Consider the following 24602-nt stretch of genomic DNA (forward strand, 5'->3'; position numbering starts at 1 on the left):
GACTGAAGATGGAGAAGACAGGAACAATCAAGATAGAAATCAACAAGTTTGATGGGAAGAGCAATTTCTCCTTGTGGCAGGCAAGGGTGAAAGACGTGCTCATCCAACAAGGGTTGATCGAAGCTCTCTTGTGCGAGGAGAAGCCAACCACCATGGAGGTGCGGGATTGAAAACGGCTACAGATGCAGGCGGTGAGTGCCATCCGCATGTACCTAGCGGATGAGGTAGTGATCCATCTGCTGAGCGAGACTTTCCTGACGGTGCTGTGATCAAAGCTCGAGGAGTTATACATGGCGAAATCTCTCACCAATACTCTTTTTCTCTGGAGGTAGTTTTACCAGCTGCGGATAACTGAGGGACAGAGCGTGTAGAAGCATCTAAGTCACTTCCAAAAGATCCTCACCAACCTCCTCAGTATTGGCGAGAATGTTGAGGAAAAGATCAGAGTGCTGATTTTGCTAGCGTCGCTTTTCCCTTCGTACGAGTCCTTGGTGACTGCTCTTCTAGTGGGGAAGAGCACCATCAAAATGGACGAGGTCACCACAGCGATACTCCAGAACGAGGTTCTCAGGAGGGAGAATTCGGCTTCGAGCTCAGATGGTGGTAGCTCAGCTTTGGTGGCTTCTAGAGGAGTAGAAGATGATAGACAGAGCGACAGGAGAGACTTGAGCAAAATCAGGTGTTACCGGTGTGAAGAGTTGGGGCATCTAGCTAGAGATTGCCCTCAACTCAAAAATCGGATGGTGGCTACTATAGTGAGGGCCGGCAACAATTCAGATGGAGATGTCCTGGAGATATCTGACGAGGTATCTACTTCTTTTCAGTAGTGGATATTATATTCTGCATGCACCTATCATGTATGTTGCAAAGAGGAGCAGATTGACTCCCTAGAGAACAATGAGAGCACTGTTTATCTGCCGGATGGATAGAACTATGCGATCAGAGGCATTAAGACGGTTAGCTGGAGGACACATGATGGTGCAGTGAGGAGATTGGAGGAGGTCCGATACATATTCGATTTCAGGCAGAATCTTATCTCACTGAGCAGACTGGATTTGAGAGGCTACAGAACGGTAGCTAGTGGAGAAATCCTTAAGGTGTTATGTGGCGATAGGATTGTGCTGGAGAGAAAGACGGGGAGCAGAGGATATTATTACCTGGTAGGGATGTCACGCCCCGAACCCAACACCCGGGTCGGATACGTGATGGCCGCACACTCTTTAGAGCAAGCCCTAAAGAATATGCAAGGCCAAAATAAATCATTACAATCTTATCAACCATAATACTTAATTTCAATAATAATTCATAAAACTTGCATAATTACAATTAATATTTCTTCAATCCTCTGATCAGGTATCAACGGTACTCTATCTATGCATCCGCTCACTCACAAATCCATACCATAGTCAACCATGGACATCTTGTAACTCTGAGAAGAAAAAGAAAATGAAGGGGTGTGAGCTTTACAGCCCAGTAAGAATTCCCATATCACACCAATATAATAATATAATCTGAAAATAAAGATAAGCAATAACACATAAAAGTCGATGTTCACTGTCCAGAATACTGCAAACATTTATAGATTATCTGTTTTATCAAAAGAGATACATCATCATATGTTAAATAAGTAAAATAATTTTATTCAACGATTGTTTCATGTCTTATCTTTCTATTTTCTTCTATTATCACATCATCTTTAATCCTTTCTTTTTGGCTTTAGCTTAAGCTTTGGCTTTGGATTTAGCTTTGGCTTTGGACTACCAGGATCATGCGATGATCTTTTATTCGGATCGATTTCTTTGATCTTCCTTGGATCGAAATATTCATGATCTTTCTTGGATCAAAGTGGCCATGATCTTTCTCGGATCAAATCATTCATGATCTTTCTCGGATCAGATTCTTCATGATCTTTCTCGGATCATATTCTTCCACACATAAGCCTGTGGGGGTTGTCCCAGGCATAAACTCCTGGCAAGCTATTCCACATGACAAGGCCAGTCCAAACCATATTTCTCTTTCTTTTCATTTTCATGAAATTATAATATTTGACTTCATTAATCAATTTAAATTTTTGCAATGTAATAAATATGTCATATCCATATAATCATGCCATCAATCGCTGATACATTTGTATTGATATAGCATACTCATGCTCAAAATCACATAAATAAATAACAATATCTCAGATATAACAAATTCATCGATCTCAAATCCAACGATGCAAAACCAATGAGATAAAACCAACGATAAAATAATATATATAATGATGATCATGTACAGAAATTCTTACCTTTATCGGTGACTGATCCAAACACAGAAATCAATATTTTTTCTTGATCTATAAATTTTTCTAACAAGATATTCCACTCGATATCTTATGCAGACAATCGTATCTCTTCATGACCCTGATCAAATATAAAAATCACATATATAGAAATTACCGATAATTGATCCTAATACACAAATCGAGGATCTCTCTTAGGATTAATCAAAATTAGGACTTATCTATGTATCAGGATCCTCCACTAACCTATAAGACTTCTAGAGAGAAAATCCATGAAGAGAGAGAAATTTCTAGAGAGAGAAAGTAGAGAGAGAAATTTTTGCATCCTTCCGATGACGCACTCATGATCGAGATCATCAGAGGTCCTATCAGGGTGACTCAATATGAATCAAGTGTTACAAATTTCAAATAGAATCGGACTGGGATCAGATCTACCGCACGAATTTCGGAGCAATCTCAAATCATTATATTTTTATTTCAAATTTATTCTAGGGTTCATGATGCAATCAAAGAAGAAGAAAAGATCCTAGAGAGACAAAATCCGTAAAGAGAGAGAAAAGTCTAGAGAGAGAATCTAGAGAGAGAAGGTAGAGAGAGGAGAGAGAAAAGAGAGAAAAAGGAGGGAAAAAAGAGAGAGAGGAAAATTTTCTCTCTTCTTCTTCTTCTTTTTATTTTATTTTATTTTATTTTTATTTTTATTTTTTTCTTTCTCTTTTTTTTTCTTTTTTTCTTTTTCTTTTCTTTTTTTCTTTTTCCTTTTTCTTTTCTTTTCTTTTCTTCTTCTTCTTCTTTCTTTTCTTCTCTTTTCCCGTGGGTTCCTTTGGGCCAAAACAGGGGACCGTGAGGTCCCCTCGTTGGTTAGCCGGGCACCGACGAGGTGGGCGACATCCACTCAACGGCGACAAAGCAAGGCCGGTCGGCGGCGAGGTTCGACCAGCGAGCCGAAGGGTTTTCGAAAAAAAACAAAGGACCATCCCTATTTTTTATTTTTTATTTTCCGGTCGTTGGCCGGTCACCAACGGCCAAAACTTTCAGGGAAGGAAGAGTGAGAGACGAGGGTCCGATCTCGGGGATGGAACACCACAACCGGCGGTGCCGGTGGCCGAAAAAGAGAGGGAAGAGTCTGGCTGAAACAGAGCAAAAATAGGGGTCATCTTATTCATGGATTTTCCGACGATCCTGACGGCCGACGAGGGTGCACGAAGCCATGGAAAAGAGAGGAAAGAAGAGAGGAAGGAGAAGACGGGTTTACCTCCGACTCCGGTGAGGTCTCCGGCGAGTATTTGAGATGAACACGATGAGGACATCCGCGGCTTCAACGAAAAAATTTGAGAAAAATAAAAGAAAAATCCAGTGCTCGTCGTGACCAACCTTAGAGGGAAGGAGAGGGGGTTTTATAGGGTGTAAGGGAGGTCGAATCTGCCTCAGATTCAACCTCTCCACCGGTGATTTGGGTGGAAAAAGACTCCCGCTGGGAGTCTTCTTCATTTTTTTTTTTTTTGTAATGCTTTGGGCTTTTTGGGCTGATTTGGGCCGGGGTGTTACATTCTCCCCCTTCAAATAATTTCGTCTTCGAAATTAAGTTATATTGTTTGAGATATATTCTAAAGTATACATTCTTTATGTCATTCTCAAGCTTACAATAATGTCTTATATATTATTATTTCTCATGATCTTGTTATAACAAAATTATTTGAAATTTCAAATTCATCTCCTCTTATTGATTTCTCAATTTTTTGAAGAACTGTAATATTTTAGACTTGTATTAATATACCACCGTTATTTGTCTAATACATTTCACTCAAAATTCATAATTATCTCAGACTACCCTTGATAGAAAAATAAATAAAGGTCAAACATCGGCACTCTTCACAATCATCGATTTCTTTCTTCTCTTGACCTTCCAACAAATTTTATATGTAAACTCTCATCTTAAGATAACCTCAATCTTCTATATTAGTCCAAGTAATAATATTATATTAAAAAAATATATAAGATCTATGTCAGGACATTCTAAGTTTGAACTAATAACAGAACTATCAAGCTGTTAATAAACTTGAGATATCTAGGATTTCTTGACATTATCTACAATGAAGCAACCTACTAACAAAAATTATCCGACTATGATCAGATTAAAAATCATTCTTTATTTACAACTAATGTATTCCATAATATCTTCAGAATCAAAGAATTAATATTTCTAATCAATTTAACCTATCATGCTTTTGCTGCGCACTCTGATCTTAATTTATCAATTTATATAATTATATCAAAGATAAAAATATCCTTATATGTTAGATCAATCTAGGATAGATCCAACCTTCAAATTTCATATAAGACTTAGGACAAAATTTTAAGTTTCTTTATCTTTACTACCTTCGGTATAGCATATAAAAATTAAATCTTGATCCATTTTCTATGTTTGAAATCATTGCATAAGTTTCATCACTCTTCAAGAATCCAACATATCTAGAATCAATTGGAGTTAACTTTAGATTTACCCTACAATCATTTAGATAATTTCTAAATCAATCTTTTTTTTTAAAAAAAAAGAATTAATTCTAACTTGACAAACTAGAAGAACTCAAGCCAGCATTCTTAAGTAGAATCAACTTGATTATTTCTTATAGAACTCCCTTCATCACAACCCTTAATATTAATTAATAAATCTATACAAAATCTTATCTCTTGTATAAGTCATTCAGAATTTAACACTAACAAGATGTCTTAGTTCAAAATAATCCAAACTTTGACTTGAATAATTAATACACTTCACCATCTTCAATAATCACAAAAAAATAATTAAAAAAATTCTAATCCAAAGATAGTAATATGAATTATTAAAGATTTCATCATAACCTGTATATCATACTCTGACAAAATAAATTTTCTTCTTTAATTTAACAACAATATCAAAATACTTTTGATCCACTTAGAAAAGTAAATTTTTGACTTGAAATTCAATACAACTTGAAAGATCAAAGAATCATATTCAGAATATGATATTTTGAGTAACCAAAGATTTCACCAAAATGTGTATCTCATATTCTCATAATAAAATTTAAGTATATTTTTCATCTAAGATTGAGTTTCATATATGACCTTTTATAGGTTCAGTGTTCAAAAATATTTCTCTCTCATATGATGTAATTTCTTCTTAGACCATACCCTAATTAACTTTCTTTTGATAAGTCCAAAATTCATAATGCTCAGTCAATTATCATCGAAATTAGAAAAAGTATCATGATCTTCGATCATATAAGTTTTATATTCCAAAATCATCTAGTATACTCAACATAACTTATCAATACCTCCCACTTCATTCCAAGGTCAACTCTTTTCATACTTAGGTCAACCTTACTAATTGAATCTAAGATATAACTCATCAATTCTATTATAGATATCATATGCCACTTATGCATAAATTTCATCTTAATATCTATTGATTCGAAATCTAAATATTGAATCTTCTCTTTTATATCTATCATGTTCCTCATGATCATAACCTAAGTTCAGATATCACTAGAATTACAATTCTGAATAATTATAACCTTAAACTCAAATACCACTTACATCATATTTCCTAGTGATCATAACCTAAACTCTAATATCATTCTATCATACCTTTAATGATCAAAATCTTAAACTCTGATATTATCAATCATACTCTAGTGATTATAATCCCAAAGTTTTGATATCACTTATATGACAATCCCTAGTGACCTTAAACTTGGGCTCTAGTACTGTTCTGTCATATCCTAATCACTTGTATCATTGTCTCCGAATAAACGTAACCTAAGTCCTAAGCTCAAATGCCACTCTGTCACATACTACTGATCTTACATAAAGTTTTGATATCACTTCATAATCTTAGTGATCTTAAACCTAAGCTCTGATACCATTCTGTCACGCCCCGAACCCAACACCCGGGTCGGATACGTGATGGCCGCACACTCCTTAGAGCAAGCCCTAAAGAATATGCAAGGCCAAAATAAATCATTACAATCTTATCAACCATAATATTTAATTTCAATAATAATTCATAAAACTTGCATAATTATAATTAACATTTCTTCAATCCTCTGATCAGGTATCAACGGTACTCTATCTATGCATCCGCTCACTCACAAATCCATACCATAGTCAACCATAGACATCTTGTAACTCTGAGAAGAAAAAGAAAATGAAGGGGTGTGAGCTTTACAGCCCAGTAAGAATTCCCATATCACACCAATATAATAATATAATCTGAAAATAAAGATAAGCAATAACACATAAAAGTCGATGTTCACTGTCCAGATACTGCAAACATTTATAGATTATCTGTTTTATCAAAAGAGATACATCATCATATGTTAAATAAGTGAAACAATTTTATTCAACGATTGTTTCATGTCTTATCTTTCTATTTTCTTCTATTATCACATCATCTTTAATCCTTTCTTTTTGGCTTTAGCTTAAGCTTTGGCTTTGGCTTTGGCTTTGGACTACCAGGATCATGCGACGATCTTTTATTCGGATCGATTTCTGTGATCTTCCTCGGATCGAAATATTCATGATCTTTCTCGGATCAAAGTGGCCATGATCTTTCTCGGATCAAATCATTCATAATCTTTCTCGGATCAGATTCTTCATGATCTTTCTCGGATCATATTCTTCCACACATAAGCCTGTGGGGGCTGTCCCAGGCATAAGCTCCTAGCAAGCTATTCCACATGACAAGACCAGTCCAAACCATATTTCTCTTTCTTTTCATTTTCATGAAATTATAATATTTGACTTCATTAATCAATTCAAATTTTTGCAATGTAATAAATATGTCATACCCATATAATCATGCCATCAATCGCTGATACATTTGTATTGATATAGCATACTCATGCTCAAAATCACATAAATAAATAACAATATCTCAGATATAACAAATTCATCGATCTCAAATCCAACGATGCAAAACCAATGAGATAAAACCAACGATAAAATAATATATATAATGATGATCATGTACAGGAATTCTTACCTTTATCGGTGACTGATCCAAACACAGAAATCAATGTTCTTCTTTGATTTATAAATTTCTCTAACAAGATATTCCACTCGATATCTTATGCAGACAATCGTATCTCTTCATGACCCTGATCAAATATAAAAATCACATATATAGAAATTATCGATAATTGATCCTAATACACAAATCGAGGATCTCTCTTAGGATTAATCAAAATTAGGACTTATCTATGTATCAGGATCCTCCACTAACCTATAAGACTTTTAGAGAGAGAAAATCCATGAAGAGAGAGAAAATTTCTAGAGAGAGAAAGTAGAGAGAGAAACTTTCGCATCCTTTCGATGACGCACTCATGATCGAGATCATCAGAGGTCCTATCAGGATGACTCAATATGAATCAAGTGTTACAAATTTCAAATAGAATCGGACTGGGATCAGATCTACCGCACGAATTTTGGAGCAATCTCAAATCATTATATTTTTATTTCAAATTTATTCTAGGGTTCATGATGCAATCAGAGAAGAAGAAAAGATCCTAGAGAGACAAAATCCGTAAAGAGAGAGAAAAGTCTAGAGAGAGAATCTAGAGAGAGAAAATGTAGAGAGAGAAGGTAGAGAGAGGAGAGAGAAAAGAGAGAAAAAGGAGAGAAGAAAATTCTCTCTCTTCTTCTTCTTTTTATTTTATTTTATTTTATTTTTATTTTTATTTTTTTCTTTCTCTTTTTTTTTCTTTTTTTCTTTTTCTTTTTTTCTTTTTCCTTTTTCTTTTCTTTTCTTTTCTTCTTCTTCTTTCTTTTCTTCTCTTTTCCCGTGGGTTCCTTTGGGCCAAAACAGGGGACCGTGAGGTCCCCTCATTGGTTGGCCGGGCTCCGACGAGATGGGCGACATCCACTCGACGGCGACAAAGCAAGGTCGGTCGGCGGTGAGGTTCGACCAGCGAGCCGAAGGGTTTTCGAAAAAAAACAGAGGACCATCCCTATTTTTTATTTTTTATTTTTCGGTCGTTGGCCGGTCACCAACGGCCAAAACTTTCAGGGAAGGAAGAGTGAGAGACGAGGGTCCGATCTCGGGGATGGAACGCCGCAACCGGCGGTGCCGGTGGCCGAAAAAGAGAGGGAAGAGTCTGGCCGAAACAGAGCAAAAACAGGGGTCATCTTATTCATGGATTTTCCGGCGATCCTGACGGCCGACGAGGGTGCACGAAGCTGTGGAAAAGAGAGAAAAGAAGAGAGGAAGGAGAAGACGGGTTTACCTCCGACTCCGGTGAGATCTCCGACGAGTATTTGAGATGAACACGATGAGGACATCCGCGGCTTCAACGAAAAAATTCGAGAAAAATAAAAGAAAAATCCGGTGCTCGTCGTGACCAACCTTAGAGGGAAGGAGAGGGGGTTTTATAGGGTGTAGGGGAGGTCGAATCCACCTCAGATTCAACCTCTCCACCGGTGATTTGGGTGGAAGAAGACTCCCGCTGGGAGTCTTCTTCATTTTTTTTTTTTTGTAACGCTTTGGGCTTTTTGGGCTGATTTGGGCCGGGGTGTTACAAGGGAGCCCCGTGCAAAGTGGAGCTTCAGGAGCTAGGTGGAGCCCAGAACGAGGTGAAGCTCTAGATGGAGGTGGATCGGATATGAGACAGGAGACTCCAGAGGAGGTAAGGCAACGTCGCAAGGTGAGATTTCTATTGCCGCAGGATGATGCCCCGAGCAGGTCTCAAATCAAGAGAAGCACAGCATACGACAGAGATGGGATCGAGTGATCTGGCTCGACTCTTATGTTTGCCTATCCATGATTAACAGACAATTACCCCAGAACATGGGGGTGTGGAGATACAGAAGCTCTCAGAGTTAGGAGGCCAAATATTGAGTCGAGATGGAGATTGTTAGAATTTGATGTCTCAAGATTCGATCTATATTGAGCCCACAGCGAGGTCCGCTGTGAAAAATAGAGTCCAACGAGACCAAGATCATCCCAAACGGAGCTCGGATGGAGGAAATACGTACTTTTGAAGTCGGCACAGAACTCGGAGCAGTGGAGGACCGCCAGTGGCCGGCGGTGGGCTGGCAGAGTGGCAGTAGTGGTGCGGCCACAGGCAGCGGGATGCGGCCCAACGTGCAGCAGCTCTCAGGCTGGGCGCACGCAGGGCAAGGCCCAGCAGGCGGGCCCGGCCCAGGCCAGGGCGTGCGGGGCGCGCGGGCCGACCGAGGCCCAAGCGAGCGCACCCAGGCCCAGCGCACTGCTAGGAGCCCGATTCCACGGTCTACCGTGGACCGGGTGATCCACGGTCGGGTCTGTGGACCGCTTGGGCATTTTCCATCCATTTTGCATGGTCCACGGTACTATTTCATGGATCGATGCGATCGGATGGCTCAGGGAGCTTTCGATCTTGATCCAACGGCTTGGGGCTTGATCTAGGATTTTATGGCTTGATTTAGGAGTCCTAATACGGATCTAATTAGGGGTTTAAACCTTTAAAAGGCCCTGATCGAGTGAAACAGGTGTGTGGTTTTGGTTTTCGCCGCCTGTGAGCACCCGTGAACCGTGTTTCTTGTGCACGGCTCTATCGGCCGCAGGAAAGTAGAGAAGCCGTAAAGGAGGTGATGTGTGGACGCCGTGGAGAGGAGCAGGGCTCTTGGACAGCGGACAGCAGTCGTTTCAGAGGTTCAGGGGAGTCTTCCAAGAGAGAGAGCTTTTGTGAGAAGAACTTTCTGTGAAAGAGAAATTGGATGTACGAAGGTTGAGGGTGAGATCTCCTTTTATAATTTTTTTTTTTTCATAATGAAGTTTGCATGTCCTGTGGAGGCGAGCCTTTTTGTAGCTGATTCACGTATTTTGATTATTTTTATTTTATTTTTTTTTTCTTCTTGCTACATTGCACAGTACCGAAAAGGTCTTGAGAGGTAGTGTCCTAACCAAACATCCACCCAACAGTTGGATAGTGTACAATGGGAATGGTTTTCCCGGAATAAGTTCTCTACAAAGAACTGTTATTGGTTTCTATCGGATAGAGGGGTGCGGCCTCTTATCAACAAAATAGTCTGAAAAATTAGAATCCCGCACAGATCAAATTCTTTCTTTATCTTAGCTCTCATGACAAAAACCAATCTAGCTAAGAGAGGGTGGCAAGGTGAAACTAATAGCTCGTTGTGTGACTCACGCCCGGAGATGACTGATCATCTGTTTCTCCAGTGTCTATTCTCAAGGAAGGTAATGGGCAATGCTTCAAGATACACTGCATTTCAGAGACCTTCCACTGACTCAAGCAGAGTTATGAAATAATCAACAAACTGAAGAACCCATTCCGCATGGTTGAGACATCCTTCTAGCTACTGGATTATAGTGTTTGTGGAAAAAACGAAATAAGAGATACTTCGATTATCATGCTTTCCTTCCACGGATTATGGCTCAGAAAATAGTCACACTTTTCACCTTCTGGACTGCTCGCTTCAGAGATAAAGATTTACATCCAATTCAGCAAATCAGGAACTCCTTAAAAAGGTTACTTGATAAAAAGTGGGCACATCCTATATTTGAAAGGCCTGATGGAAGATGGACAATGGCACGGTTTACGCACCAACAACGACATTCCAGAGTCGGACTGCAAGGAAAATTTTAGAGGTTCAAATTCAGCAACTTAGTAATGATACCTAGACTAACTCATTCCTTTCAGCTTCACAACAAACGCTGGATGGGAAATCAATAGCTCTCAATGCTCGCTATTTCATACATAAACATAACTATTGTAAAATATTATCTACCTAATATAATGATACATGAGTTAGGTTTTCCCTAACTCTTTGCACCAAAAAAAAAAAGAGTATGCAAAACAACAACAATGGCCAACCTACCACTAATAAAGGGCAACTATGGTGTTGAAAAATGTTTTATGCCTTGCATCAAATATATATGTACACACACACCATGTGGCACAACAGAATTGGTACAGCTCTTGCAGCCCATGAAACATGGTAGGATTGCGTTATAATGTGTCAATCCTCTAATCACACAACGCAATGAAGCTGTTTTTTCTCCTTCTCATATTCGTTTCTTTTTTTATGTTAGCAACGGTATTCCCACCTCATCAACATATTCAAAAATCCATGCTCATTGAGACCATCTGATGAATGGTCCTTTGCTGCCACAACCACAAACCATGGTGATCCAATTTCCCCAACCATGCCATCCTCACCTTCTTTTCATCTCTTTCCACAAAAGAAGAATCTCACTCAACTCCTACAATCCCGTCGCACAACCACCAAACAACTCCAACAAATCCATGCCCAACTCCTCCTCCAATACCCATCCCCTCCACTGCACCTCTTCAACTCCATGATCTTGGCCTATGCCTCCTCTCTCTTCCCCTGCCATGCCTTAGCCTTCTTCGCCACGCACATCCATCGTCCATTTCTCAATATGTTCACCTTGCATTTCCTTCTCAAGGCCTGCTCCAAATCCAAGTCCGTTACTCACACCACCCAACTTCACTCCATCTCCTTCAAGCTTGGCTTTCATAGCTACACGACTCTCCAGAATGGCCTTCTCCATGCCTATTGCACTTGTGGCCAGTTGGCCGATGCCCGCCGCCTTTTTGATGAAATGATTCACCGCGATACTGTTTCATTCAATTCGATGATTCATGGCTATGCCGAGTTGGGTGATATGAGCTCTGCGTCCTGGCTATTCGAACAAGTGCCGGTCCGAAGTCCTGTCTCGTGGACTTCGATGATCACCGGGTTTGCTTACACTGGCGACGTGGTGTTGGCTAGAAGTTTCTTTGATGAGATGCCCGAGAGGGATTTAATTTCGTGGAATGCGATGATCTCAGGTTATGTGCAGAACAGGAAACCTCTCATGGCCTTGGATTTGTTTTGTCAGATGATGTCTGAAAATTTGAAGCCAAACAGGGTGACTGTTGTTAGTGTTCTTTCGGCTTGTTCGAGTGCAGGAGCTTTGGACACTGGGAAGTGGATCCATGTTTATATAAATAAGAGCAAGTTTCACTTGGACCCATTTCTGGGTTCGGCTCTCGTTGACATGTACTCCAAATGTGGGGCTGTCGAGTTTGCTTCGGATGTTTTTGAGAGCTTGACGGAGAAGAACACATGTACTTGGAATGCAATGATCAATGGTTTGGCTATGAATGGCCAAGCCGAGAAAGCTTTGGATGTGTTTAGCCAAATGCAGCTTGATCGGAGAGTTTTACCTGATGAAGTTACCTTTGTGGGTGTCCTCTTGGCTTGCAGCCATGGTGGGTTTGTGGAGGAAGGTAGGAAGCATTTCTACTCCATGACAAGGAAGTATGGAGTAAGACTAGTAGTGGAACATTATGCCTGTATGGTTGATCTTCTCGGGCGGTGTGGGTTTTTACAGGAAGCAGAAGAGATCATAAGAAATATGTCAATTAAGCCAGACGTTGTGATTTGGAGGGCTTTACTCGGAGGATGTAGGATTCACAAGGATGTTGAATTAGCCGAAAGAGTTGTTTTGGAGATGGAGACACATGGAAGTGGTGATTATGTGCTGCTATCAAATCTTTATGCTTCAGTTGGGAAATGGGAAGATGTAGAGAAGGTCAGGAGGATCATGAAGGACAAGGGGATTGAGAAAACACCTGGCTGCAGTTCGATCGAGATCAATAACACGATCCATGAATTCATTTCAGGTGACAAATCTCACCAAAGATACAAAGAGATCTATGCCAAGCTGGAAGAGCTGGGGACAAGAATGAGCCAGGAAGGATATATTGCAGGGACAGCAGAGGTTTTGTATGACATAGATGAGGAAGAGAAGGAACGGGCACTCGGGCATCATAGTGAGAAGCTGGCCATCAGTTTTGGTCTCATCAGTACTTCTCCTGGGACTACTCTTAGGATCGTGAAGAATCTCCGGTTTTGTAGCGATTGCCACAATGCCACCAAGCTGATATCTAAGATCTGCAATCGAGAAATTGTGGTTCGCGATCGAGTCAGGTTCCACCATTTCAAAGATGGGATATGTTCTTGCAATGATTTTTGGTAGGAGATGCAATAAAATATTCCTGATTAAATTCATAAAGGTTTTTTTTTAATACTGTGCATCATCAATGGATTGATGGTCACTGTATCATCACAACTTTTCTGAAATACTGTATATGTACTGTATGTCGAGCATTTCCCAAACAAACAATGCAATTCTAGTATGAAGTTGAGCTATTTTAGAACAAACAAATCAGTATTAAAACTATTTAGAAATGCTGAGATAACCATTGCTACAAACTGTAGATTAATGATTGGTGCAAATAATTACATGATACGTCTTTGCAATTTTAAATTTGCTTCAATGGCATCAGTTTATTTTGCTTTTTTATGTTAACTGAGCTTTGTTAAGTGCTATAAGCTATTAAAATTTTAAAGGACAGACCAAGTGTGTTTACTAACATGGCCTTCAGGGACTTGAAAATTCTCCTCCAAAATTCCAGTCTCTTCCTTGCATTCCATGCCCAGTTTGCTCAAGCTATATCTGTAGATTATCTTTGCAACAGTACTTCACTGTAAATTTTCCAAGGGTTCATTTCCTGCTGATTGTTAAGTGAATTGATCGTCATCTGATATGCTTTCCAGTTCCTCACAGATGTCCAATTCCCATTGGCTAATGAACTCTGTTGTCGTTCAGTTGATCATATGGAGATAAGCAAGGCCAATCTTTACATTTTTTAGCATATTACAGATTTGAGTCTTGAGCTAGTTTTACACTAAAGATCTCGGAGTACAATGGAAGCATCTTCAGATCCACACAATAAAATGTAGCCTTCTTTGTAAGGCCTCCTGCTTCAGAAAGAGCTCCACACTATCCTCGGGTGGACCAGAGAGTTTACATGTGGTTAAACAAAGATACATGTGTAACTACTTTTGATATTTTCAGATGCCTTTAATCTAACAGGGCAAAGGGTCAAATGTCATTTCACTGTTTAGATAATAATTTGTTATGCCAATAGTTAATCATTAAAGAGCTGAAAAAAATCAAGTAGCCAGTTAACCAGATTTCATTTGATAGGATTGAGAGCAGGGAACAGTAGAGGTCTGATGCAATTACATCAAGACAAGAAAAAGGAGTGGTAGGAGAAACTGGGAAAGAGATGACTATTTATTGAGTGAATGAATGGATATTGAATCCAACTTTTTAAAGTGTATATTATAACAATACAAATATTCTTATTACATCCAAAAATGGAATTGGTTTTATTGGATTGTTTTATACTAAATCATATTCACAAGCCTTGTTTCCCCTTGAACAAGAAGTGTATTCTTACAGGAGTTAGATCCCTCTTTAACAGGAAGCAGATGAAGTGCAAACCACTGGCATTTAGAACGCAATACCTTCGCCATAGCCAATGTTCTATAGGTAACCTACAGGTAAGATGGGAAAAAATTGTTAGATGCCATAGTCGATCATCTCGATACACATCATCACAAGGATATTTATAGACAACTAAGACAAGGCAGTGGAATGCTAACCACTTGGTTACATCACCAGGTAGGTTTTTGTTCAATTTTTTTCCCCCTTTTACAAACAGATGTATGTCCTTGTCTCTTTATATCATTACATAGGTGACAGTCATGTTTTCACGAAAAAGAAAAAGGAACCAGAACCTCATTTGAAACAATTGTGAAACAACTTCATAGCACAACGTGATAAGAACTAGCTGCAAACTGAGAACATCTGCTAAGCTTTGGGCTCATCTTTATCTAAGCTATCAAATTTGAATTAGATTTCAGATGTAGAACTTATTTGCAGCAAGGAATTTCAGAACTAGTATATAAAACAGAAGAGAACATAAAAATTGACAATGAGACATAGATTCAGATGTTTGATAAGACTTCCAAACTACTTTAAGTGTGCACGCTGCATTAATTTGGTGAAAATATATGCCAGCAACAGGGCCATCTGTGTCATTTAAAAGATAAAGCATTTGACTTGCACTGACTACTTTTGGTAGGCAATTCACATTATGACAGAACAGGAAGGGAAGCAAGGATGACATGGAATCATGGGCTTCCTTCATAAGAATTACCATTGAAACAGACCATAGAAATTTTCCTGCATCTTTTTCAATTTGCTTCTTCACTACGGCTGTTGTGGTAAAAATGATACCATGGAGGCTTTATCAAGAACATCAGAGGTTGATACAAGGCTGGCTTAAGTAGTGGTAAAAAAGATATCAAGGAGGCTTTATGAAGAAATATTCTTGATCAGAAAATTTGCTAATTATGATGAATTTCATGATATGGTGAGGTCATTCAACATTCAGTACCAGTGACCAAAAAAAAGAAAAAGAACAAAATTAAGTGGAATATCTTAACTAAAATTTTACCGTTGGCATCGCCAATAATGCTTTGGGTTTTTGGGGTCATTGATTGTTTCCTCTCCATCCCATCTAGTTATGCATTCCTCTTTCAGTGCCAGCAACAGCTACTCCTAATTTAGTACCAAGCACTCATATGAATGTGAATTTCTCATGTGGTCTGAATACAGAGTATACTTCATGTTTCAATACCTGAAGTGGGAAGATTTCCCACACTGATGGAGCTTGAAAGTGCTGTAGAATAATGAAGTCTGCTACTTCAGGGGTGAAGAGAGAAGGGGCCACGCCGTTGCTTCCAATCACAGTTATAATTATAATGGCAACTTCTCTCTTCATCTTCTTTCCACCAAGCACACAAGGTGGAGCAGTCGTGGCATGATGGTTCACACACTTATAAATTTCATAGCAACCCAATCTATATTGGTGATTAAATTTAAAGCTAATAACCTTAACTTCTTGGTAGAAAAATAAGTAAGTGAATAAATAATACAGATACATCATATCAAACAATTCTCTTACATATTGTTTTAGAAGTTAAAATGAACAAAATATGATGTGGTGCAATTAAGACTAGGATATTATAGCGAGGCCAAAAGACAGATAAGGTATTTTATCGGTCTACAAAGACAATCAACTATCATGCTTTCAAGTGCCAGTTTGTCATTTGGATCCTTAAATCAACCAGCTCCTCTTGAAAGCCCACAGCTAGTCCACAACTTTATTGTTCTATACCATCCAAATCTACACATTTTTATTGATCAATCTGTTTCTTTACATTTATGAACTACTATGTTTTGACTGAATAATTTGGATAATTTGATTACACTGCAAACAATAATGATATAGCAGAGAAAGGTTTTGGATCTAAGATCTAGCATAGTTGCATTTTACCATGGCTTTCTTTCAAAATTCAATACCATAAAATCTTATATGACAAAGTACCCACCTTGCATAATAAATGCAAGAATAAAATGATAAACTCATAAAAGGAATAATGGACAATGTTAATCAGTTATATGAGGTCAAGAAGTATGCCACTATATTATATAATCAATAAAAATTCAAGGAAAAAAAAATTGAAAGTAGGATTTCTAAATTCATCAGAAAATGTAGGAAAAATAGCATGCCAGAATTTTTGTTAAAAAAAAACCATCAATATTAGAGCATCATTAAATACTTAAAATTTTAGTTATATAACAAATAGATGGTAGTCGCAAACTACATAAACAGAACTATACATTTATATAATATGGTAAAATTTCCTCAAGTCTTCAGGATCTTTAATAAGAACTATAATCTGCAGAGACTAAGAAAAATGCAGAGCAATCTTTAACAAGTTAACTTTATCTGAGACTAACATCCCAGATGGCAAAACAGAAACTATTGGCAGAATGCAAACCCATTTTGCTTCTTTCCATGTCAACAAGATCTACCTTTAAAAGATTAAAAAGGCCTCTCCGTATCTTGTCTTCCTTACACAACTAAAGTGACTTTCAGGACAGTATTTAAGTTTGGCAATAATTCTTTTCCCTCCATATTGCAGTCTTCCTCGAAATAAACAAGTGAAACCAAACAAGAAAACATTAACATATTACCAACATGACATTTTAGCTTACAAATAAAAGAAAAGGAGATGATGAAGGCTATGAGTTCACCTTTGGTAGAAGTGCTTTGAAAGCTTACCAAAGGGTGTCTCCTTTAGGAGACAAACAAGATTTTATTCTTTGTAGTGGACACTGGCAAAATATTACCAATGATGATACTCTTGTTATGATAGATGGTTCTTTTTCCAATCTTTAGAACAAGGTGCTTGGCCACAAGTGAGAAGGGAATGCAACTCCCAACAAAGAAGTAAATGTTGCTCCAATTCAAATGTGAGTCCTTGAGATCTTGTGGATATTATTTATTTGGAAAACATCATAGAATTTCCCATGCTGGATGTACTACTAGAAAGGGTACAAATCTTTTAGATTTGATTTGTTCTGATGATTGTGGCCCTCTTGAAGTTAAATGTCTTGGTGGCAATTTAGATTTCCTAACTGTCATTTATAATGCTTCTAGCATTTGGGTTCATGTTCTAAAATCCAAAGATTAAGTATTTAAGCTCTTTAGATTCTTTCATGCCAAGATGGAAAGAGAGACCAGTGAACTGCTGAAGTGCCTCCATATTGATAATAGGGTCTGGTACATCTCCAAGGTTCAAAGCTTATTATAGGAATTATGGCATTTAGCATGAGAAGGAAATTCCTTGCACTCCAATGTATAACAGCATTGCTAAGAGGATGAATCTGACCACTACAAAAAGAGTTGAAGCAAGGTTTGCCATATTGTACCAAACCAAACGGTGGGAGGCATACCATACTACACGAGGCATAACATATTGTACTGGTCCAGTACTGGTACATAGCATAGGAGGTATATCGACACTCGGTACATAGAATCAGCTCTATATTGACACAGTAACTGGTTGGTACTGTTACAGGGCTTGGTACTGAGACAACGAACCTAGGTTTCAAGCATGTTGTCCATGATCAAGCTATCCAAGTTATTTTAGGGTGAAGTAACCTAGACAATATTATACTTGATTAACCATTCTCCTTTTCCTCTGGAAGGTGATACCGTAAAGAGAGTTTAACTCAGCACTATTGTTTATTCATGCTAGACAGTGTTTGGGTGCAAGGACTTTTACATTCCAAAAAAAAGAAAGATCCGGGTTAGATGTGAAAGCTCTATCATGCATCTTCATGGGATATGCAAACGAGGAGTTTAGGTAAAGATTGTAGGATCTTATAAAGAGGAGAATTATCAAAGCAAAAGTGTGGTCTTTCTTGAGGACCAAACTATTGAAATCATGAAGAAGCAAATGGAAAAGTAACATGTCATTAGTGATGAGATATCGGAGTTTCCTTTCCCTCCACCCATGATATATGATGATGGGAGAAATGTGCCACAAGAAGATGAGATTGTGCCACCAATTGGTGATGGTCATGGTGATGAGGGGGAGCCACTCCCTAGTGATGTACCCCGATAAGAACATTAAGTTCAAGCTGATCCACCACAAATTTAACCAAGAAGGTCCTCTATAATGCATGTACCATCTACAGAATACTCTTCTAACAAGCATATATTACTCGTAGATAGTAAAGAGCCTTTATTGTATCAAAAAGCCATGAGTGTTAATGATAAGGATGAATAGTTAGAAGCCATGCGAGAAGAGATGAATTCCTTGAATGAGAATAGCACGTGAGTTGCATATGCCAAGGGAAAGCCAACACTCAAGAATAAATGAGTGCTCAGATTGAAATATGAAGAGAGAAGCTCACTATCAAGACACGAAGCAAGATTGGTTGTGAAGATTATGGGAAAGAGAAGGGCATCAACTTGGAAGAAATTTTCACATGCATTGTGAATATGTCATCCATTCGAGGGGGAATCATCTTTGTGGCTACAATAGGCTTGGAAATTAAACAAATGGATGTCAAAACAGCCCTTTTTCATGGAGATTTCGAGAAAGCAATATACATAGGGCAGTCAAAAGAATTCAAAGTCAAAACCAAAAAGCCCATATCCTATAAATTAAGGAAAAATATATATGGCTTGAAGCAAGCACCAAAACAATTATACAAGAAGTTTGATTTATGAAGGACCATGGCTTCAAGAGAATTGCTCTTGATTATTATTTATGTGCAAAGGTTTGATGATGTTGATTTCATAATTCTTTTGTTCTATGTTAATGACCTATTAATTGTTAACCAGTACATGATGAAAACTGCCAAGTTGAAGCAATAAATAAGCAAGTCCTTTGGCATGAAGATTTGCAGCCTGCAAAATATGTTTTGGGTATGAAAATTTCTCATGATTATAAAGCCAAGAAGTTGTAGTTGTTGCAAGAAAGATATATTGAGAAAGGTGCTTGAGAGGTTCCAGATAAACAAAATGAGGCCAGTTGGAACTCTATTTGTTTCTTGCTTCCAATTAAGTACCACACAAAGCCACTTGAATCAAAAGAAGGATGAAATAAAGAGTATCCATATGCTTCACCCATTGGAAGCCGCAGATATACTACATATGGGGCTCACTAGACTAGATATTGCAAATGTGATTGGCTTAATGAGACGGTTTCTACTAAATCTAGTGAAAGAATATTAGGAGGTGGTAAAATGGATCATATATCTTAGAGGCATGTCCAAAGGTGATTATTTTATGGAGAATGCAATCCTATACAAGAAAGCTACATGGATGCAAAGATGGCTGAAGACGTAGACTCAAGGTAACCTACTTCATGTTACTTGGTATCTTTTGCAAGGATGGTGGTATCCTAGCAATCCAAGTTACAAAATGTGTGGCCTTCTCTTTTTGGAAGCAAAATTTTCATTGCCACTACCGAAGCTTGCAAGGAGATGTTATTGATGCAGAGGTTCATTGATGAATTGGGGTTGAAGCCAAAAAAAAAAAAAATGTTGTCATTTGTGATAGTCAAAGTGCCATCCATTTTCATAAGAATGTTAGTTTTCATCGTAGAACCAAGTATGTCAATGTAAATTATCATTGGATCTATGATGAGCTTCAAAGAAAATTATTGGAGATTGAAAAGATTCAGACCGACAAGTATATATTAAATATGATGACCAATACTTTGTCTAAGGAAAAGCAAGATGCTTTTGTGAACGTGGCCAATATAACAAATAGTTCGGGCAAGGCGGAGATTTTCTCATGAGTTAGGAGGGGGAGTTTGTTCGAGCGACCCTCTTAATGATGTGGTGGACTCACATAGAACTTATGGTTAACTTCCTATGTCTTTAAGCGTGGGAAATGCGAGGGTTAAGCCGAGGATCGGGGGTTGTATTTTTTGCACGAAAGAAGGATTCACCTTCCTTCATGCAAATCCATCGTCGGAGGATATCCTTTACTTGTTTCACAACTAAACACCATCTTAATATCTAGCATTGGACAGATAGTAGGAAATGACTATGATAGCTTTGCAGAAAAGAAGGGATAGGATCAATCAAAGGATGAAGATCTTACAGAAACTAGTTCCAAACACAAGCAAGGTACATATCTATAGTTCTGCAACAATGCTAACCAATTCCTCATATACCTATGTAACAAGATAAGTTTCTTACTTTTTATTTTTTTTTAATTTTTGCTTTTATTAATTTTTGCTTCTTTTGAAAGACTGACAAATCGTCTATGGTAGATGAGGTAGTTAAATATCTGAAGCAACTAGGCCCAAGTCGAGATGATGAGCACAATAAGCACCATGATTATGCTGACGACCATGCCGCAGCTCCAGATTCCATGATGCACCAGATGGCTCAAATGGGCATGGCTATGAGCATCGGCATGATGGACCTCAACTCCCTCAATTGGCCTGGCCATGCTAGCTGACTCTCCTCCACCCCTCTGCATTCCTCACCCACTGGCCTCTTGGGATGCCCTAGGTGATCGAATGCAGCAGCGTAGTGGCACCATCCTCCTTGATCCCTTCTCAGCCTTCCTTGCCTACCAAACAGCATAGGTATTTACTAAAGGATGCCATTGACATCGATATCTCTTTCATATCAAAGAAAGAGTACCTAATAATTTGCAAAGAGGAAAATTTACCAAATTTAGCTTTCATGCCCATATTTAACAAAATAATCTGATTTACATAATCTCAAAGGCTAATTTGCAAAGAGGAAAATTTACAAAATTTAGCTTTCATGCCCATAGTTAACGAAATAATCTGATTTACATAATCTCAAAGGCTAAGGGAACAATTGCTGTCAATACCTTAAGCACAGTGCCACTTCATGTGACCTTTAAATAGGGGAAAAATTAACATTTAAAAATCTAAATTTAGTTTCAAACTATGTGACTACAGAAGAGGAATATAGCAAAGCAACAACTTGTGAGCAAACAAGATAAGAATCTGAATATTTTTCTAAATATCAAAATAATAGTAAATATTTAAATTCATTTCAATACTATCTTGTTATAGCAATTCAGGGTGTTGGAAACCCAGACATTAAAATTTATCAGATAATTTAAAAAAATTAAAAACTAATCAGAAGTAGGACCTCATAATCCCAAAATGTTGAAACTATTTCTCCCAAAAACAATACAATTTACAATTTTTTAGTTTACTCACTTAAAGATGACACATGCTTCTATAATAAAAAATGTCATTTTGGTAGAGGTCGAACATTTTATTTGTCATGCATAAATTTGATTCTACAGGATTTCATCTTTCATGGATATGGATCTTATTATATTGTTTGAAATTTTTCGTCACCAAGTAGCATTCTCTATGTAACATCTTGTTTTTGCTTGATACTTCCTGCCATAAAACCCATATGTCAACATATTTAGTCTTTTAGTTTCAGATAGGTCAATTACCCATAAACTATCTCATCTAACAAACAAGTACAAGCTAGACATCTTGAATTGTTATGAGTGCATAATGCATCAGTATATATCAGCTTACGTCCTGCTTTTAGAACTTCAGAAAGCTGCAGTGTATTCTCTTGATCCAATGGATTTTTATGTGGTGCAACAGTCTTCTGAAGTTATTGTTTTACACCCAATATAGCAATGATGTTCATGAATGAAAAGGAAACGATCAACAGCATTTTCAAACCAGATTTATGCAGTAAATATTTATAGTCATCATAACCAAGGGAACTTATTGGTATTTCTTTCCTCTGTAATGGACCACTGATCACCAGGAAGCTAACTAGTTGTAGTCTGCAAGCCAATAAAGGGAAAAAAAAAAGGAAGTACATATTTGATTTAAATTAGAATAAAAGGTTCCAAAGACACCGTATCTATACCTCAGGGAAACTCCATAAGATGCCCAAAGTAAAGAACAATCTTGAACACAATTTGTGGTGAAGTTGCCATGACCGAAAACATTAAGAATAAAATGGAGCACTAGAAATAGAATTAAAAGACTTATCCTCCTGTTTCACTTCCCAAAGAAGCCACATCTCCTACTTTAGAAAAGAAAATGGTTGAAATAAGAGAAATGGGAAAGAAGGTGACTATATCCCTCACCTACAAGACCATGAAGAATCTGCAAGAAAGAAATAAAAGAGAATAAATTAACAAAAATTGCCAAAATTTATTTTAAATATTTTTGTTAAAAAAAGTCCGAAATTTTGATACCACCATGACTGCTGTGGTCTGAGCGAAAGGCCTTCGCATTGATAGGTTTAAGGAAGTAGATCGATAATTGAGGCTTGCATGCCCCTCCATGATAGTGGGAATCGAAGGAAAATGATCCGAAACAAGGAGGTGTTGGAGAGGGAGGCGGGCAGAGCACAAGCTGGTTCGGGATGGGCTTGGAGAGGGGTGGGGGTGGGACAGCCGGAGAGGAGAGAGCAAGCGGATGGTGGAGAAGAAAAAGGGATTTTTTTTTTTTTTTTGATAGAAAGCAATCGCATATCTTTGACGACCGTGGAGGAAGAAGAAACGTGAAGAAGAGAATGCTAAGAGGAGAAGAAGCAGAAAAGCAAAGAAGTCAAGACCAAGAGTACATGTACGGACCGGTGTTGGTAATGAGGTTCTCCCATCCCTCCGGTCAAAGTTTCTAAAAATTACTATTGTTGTTTACGTGATTCTAAGATAGTATTATAAAAAAATAAAATAAAATAAATAAAAAATTAAAAAAATCTTATTTAATTTGAGGTACCTGAAATACTGTCCTAAGAGCGTGAGTTATCCCTACATTATGGATTTATGGCAATCTCATCTCCATGATATAATGTCTTGATTTGGTCTGATCCTCCTCCAACAAGCATAATTGTAGAAAAGACTAACCTTAAAGATTTCTTTCAGGTATCTCATTAAAAAAAAAAGAGTGGAAAAGAAAGAAGGAGGAAAAATATTATCTTTGTCTTAAAAAGGAAGAGTAGAACATGAGAGAGAAAAAAAATCTATATTTTTTATTAATCTCAAAATAATCGAATCCAAAGTCTGTTTATAGACTCTATCCATGTTACCCAGGAGGTGCCATGGTTTCGAAGAGATATGATATTTTGAAAACATCGTATTTCTTTGAAAACTAATATTCTCTTCCAAAAAGTTGTATCTCTTCGGAAAGAGACATTAATTTGAAACAAAGTTGTAATATTTTTTAAATAAATAAATTTAGAGATAAAAAATTTAACTCTTGTTTATTTAGAATAAAACTCCAACAATCCTCCACAAAAGATTTAATTTTTTTAAAAATATAAAAAAAATATTTAGATATTTTATACTGTGCAATAGATGATGTGTCTTCTAGACTTAAACCTCATTTAATGTTAATAGTTTCCATCCGAAGGAATTATAATGGATTAAATCTTGAACTAGATCGTTTAACTCAAACTTCAACTTATCATAGACACGATACCGATTAAATAGATCTTTATGCGATCAATGCTATTTAAAGGCCTTGCACCCAGTATCTTGATTTTTTATGAGAAGTTTGTTAAGATTAGCCCAAACTCCTAGTCAGGGCCTATGCGACAATTCTTATATAAGTAAGTCCTTCCAAGAATATTTGTGATCTAATACTTTGTAAATTTCCTATCTTAGACTCATTAAGAACGCAACTCAATCTTTTTAATTTTTTCTTTGTCATTGATAAGAGCGCTTATCATAGAGATGGAAGGAGATATACTCTAAGAATATGCTTTAGTACGATCACTCAATCAACTTCATTTCTACCGCATTGAATCTCTTTTATAGGATCTCCAATCATAGAGATTGAGTATCCACTATCAGTGACCACATAATAGGTTTAAGCCCCATCCTCCTCGATGATTCTAGGACTCCATTCATAGATAAATCTTTGGTTAATTAATCTGCCAAATTTTTTTAGACTTCGACAAATTTCAAAGAAATGATATTACTCTTTTTGAGTTGTCTTACAAATTTATGATGAATCCGAATATGTCGGTTTATTTTTTTATTCATATTCTTTTGATTAGTCAATGCAATTATGGTCT

The 24602-nt window shown here is 37.5% G+C and overlaps 1 protein-coding gene and 1 long non-coding RNA gene across 6 annotated transcripts; one reads left to right on the plus strand and one right to left on the minus strand.

Annotated features, from left to right (window-relative positions):
• The first annotated feature begins 11162 nt into the window (after positions 1-11162).
• Positions 11163-13501, plus strand: LOC105045315 (pentatricopeptide repeat-containing protein At5g66520). Its single transcript, XM_010923553.3, has one exon. It carries the CDS (start codon positions 11466-11468, stop codon positions 13305-13307), a length of 1842 nt encoding a protein of 613 aa, XP_010921855.1. The 5' UTR covers positions 11163-11465; the 3' UTR covers positions 13308-13501.
• A 918-nt stretch (positions 13502-14419) lies between these two features.
• On the minus strand, positions 14420-23149 carry LOC140858150 (uncharacterized). Of its 5 annotated transcripts, none has more exons than XR_012141504.1 (5): positions 22780-23149; positions 22666-22684; positions 15823-21132; positions 15640-15743; positions 14420-14674 (listed from the first exon to the last, which is right to left on the minus strand). It is a non-coding gene; the product is annotated as an uncharacterized lncRNA (long non-coding RNA). The 5 variants fall into 5 exon arrangements; XR_012141506.1 differs by having other exon boundaries at positions 15823-21206; XR_012141503.1 differs by having other exon boundaries at positions 22777-23149.
• Positions 23150-24602: the final 1453 nt, after the last annotated feature.

Source organism: Elaeis guineensis, chromosome 5 (assembly GCF_000442705.2).
Source record: "Elaeis guineensis isolate ETL-2024a chromosome 5, EG11, whole genome shotgun sequence".
Lineage (NCBI taxonomy): Eukaryota > Viridiplantae > Streptophyta > Magnoliopsida > Arecales > Arecaceae > Elaeis > Elaeis guineensis.

Bases quoted from the DNA above. Each gene is read 5' to 3' on its own strand.
- LOC105045315 (XM_010923553.3), top strand. From the start codon at position 11,466: ATGCCATCCTCACCTTCTTTTCATCTCTTTCCACAAAAGAAGAATCTC.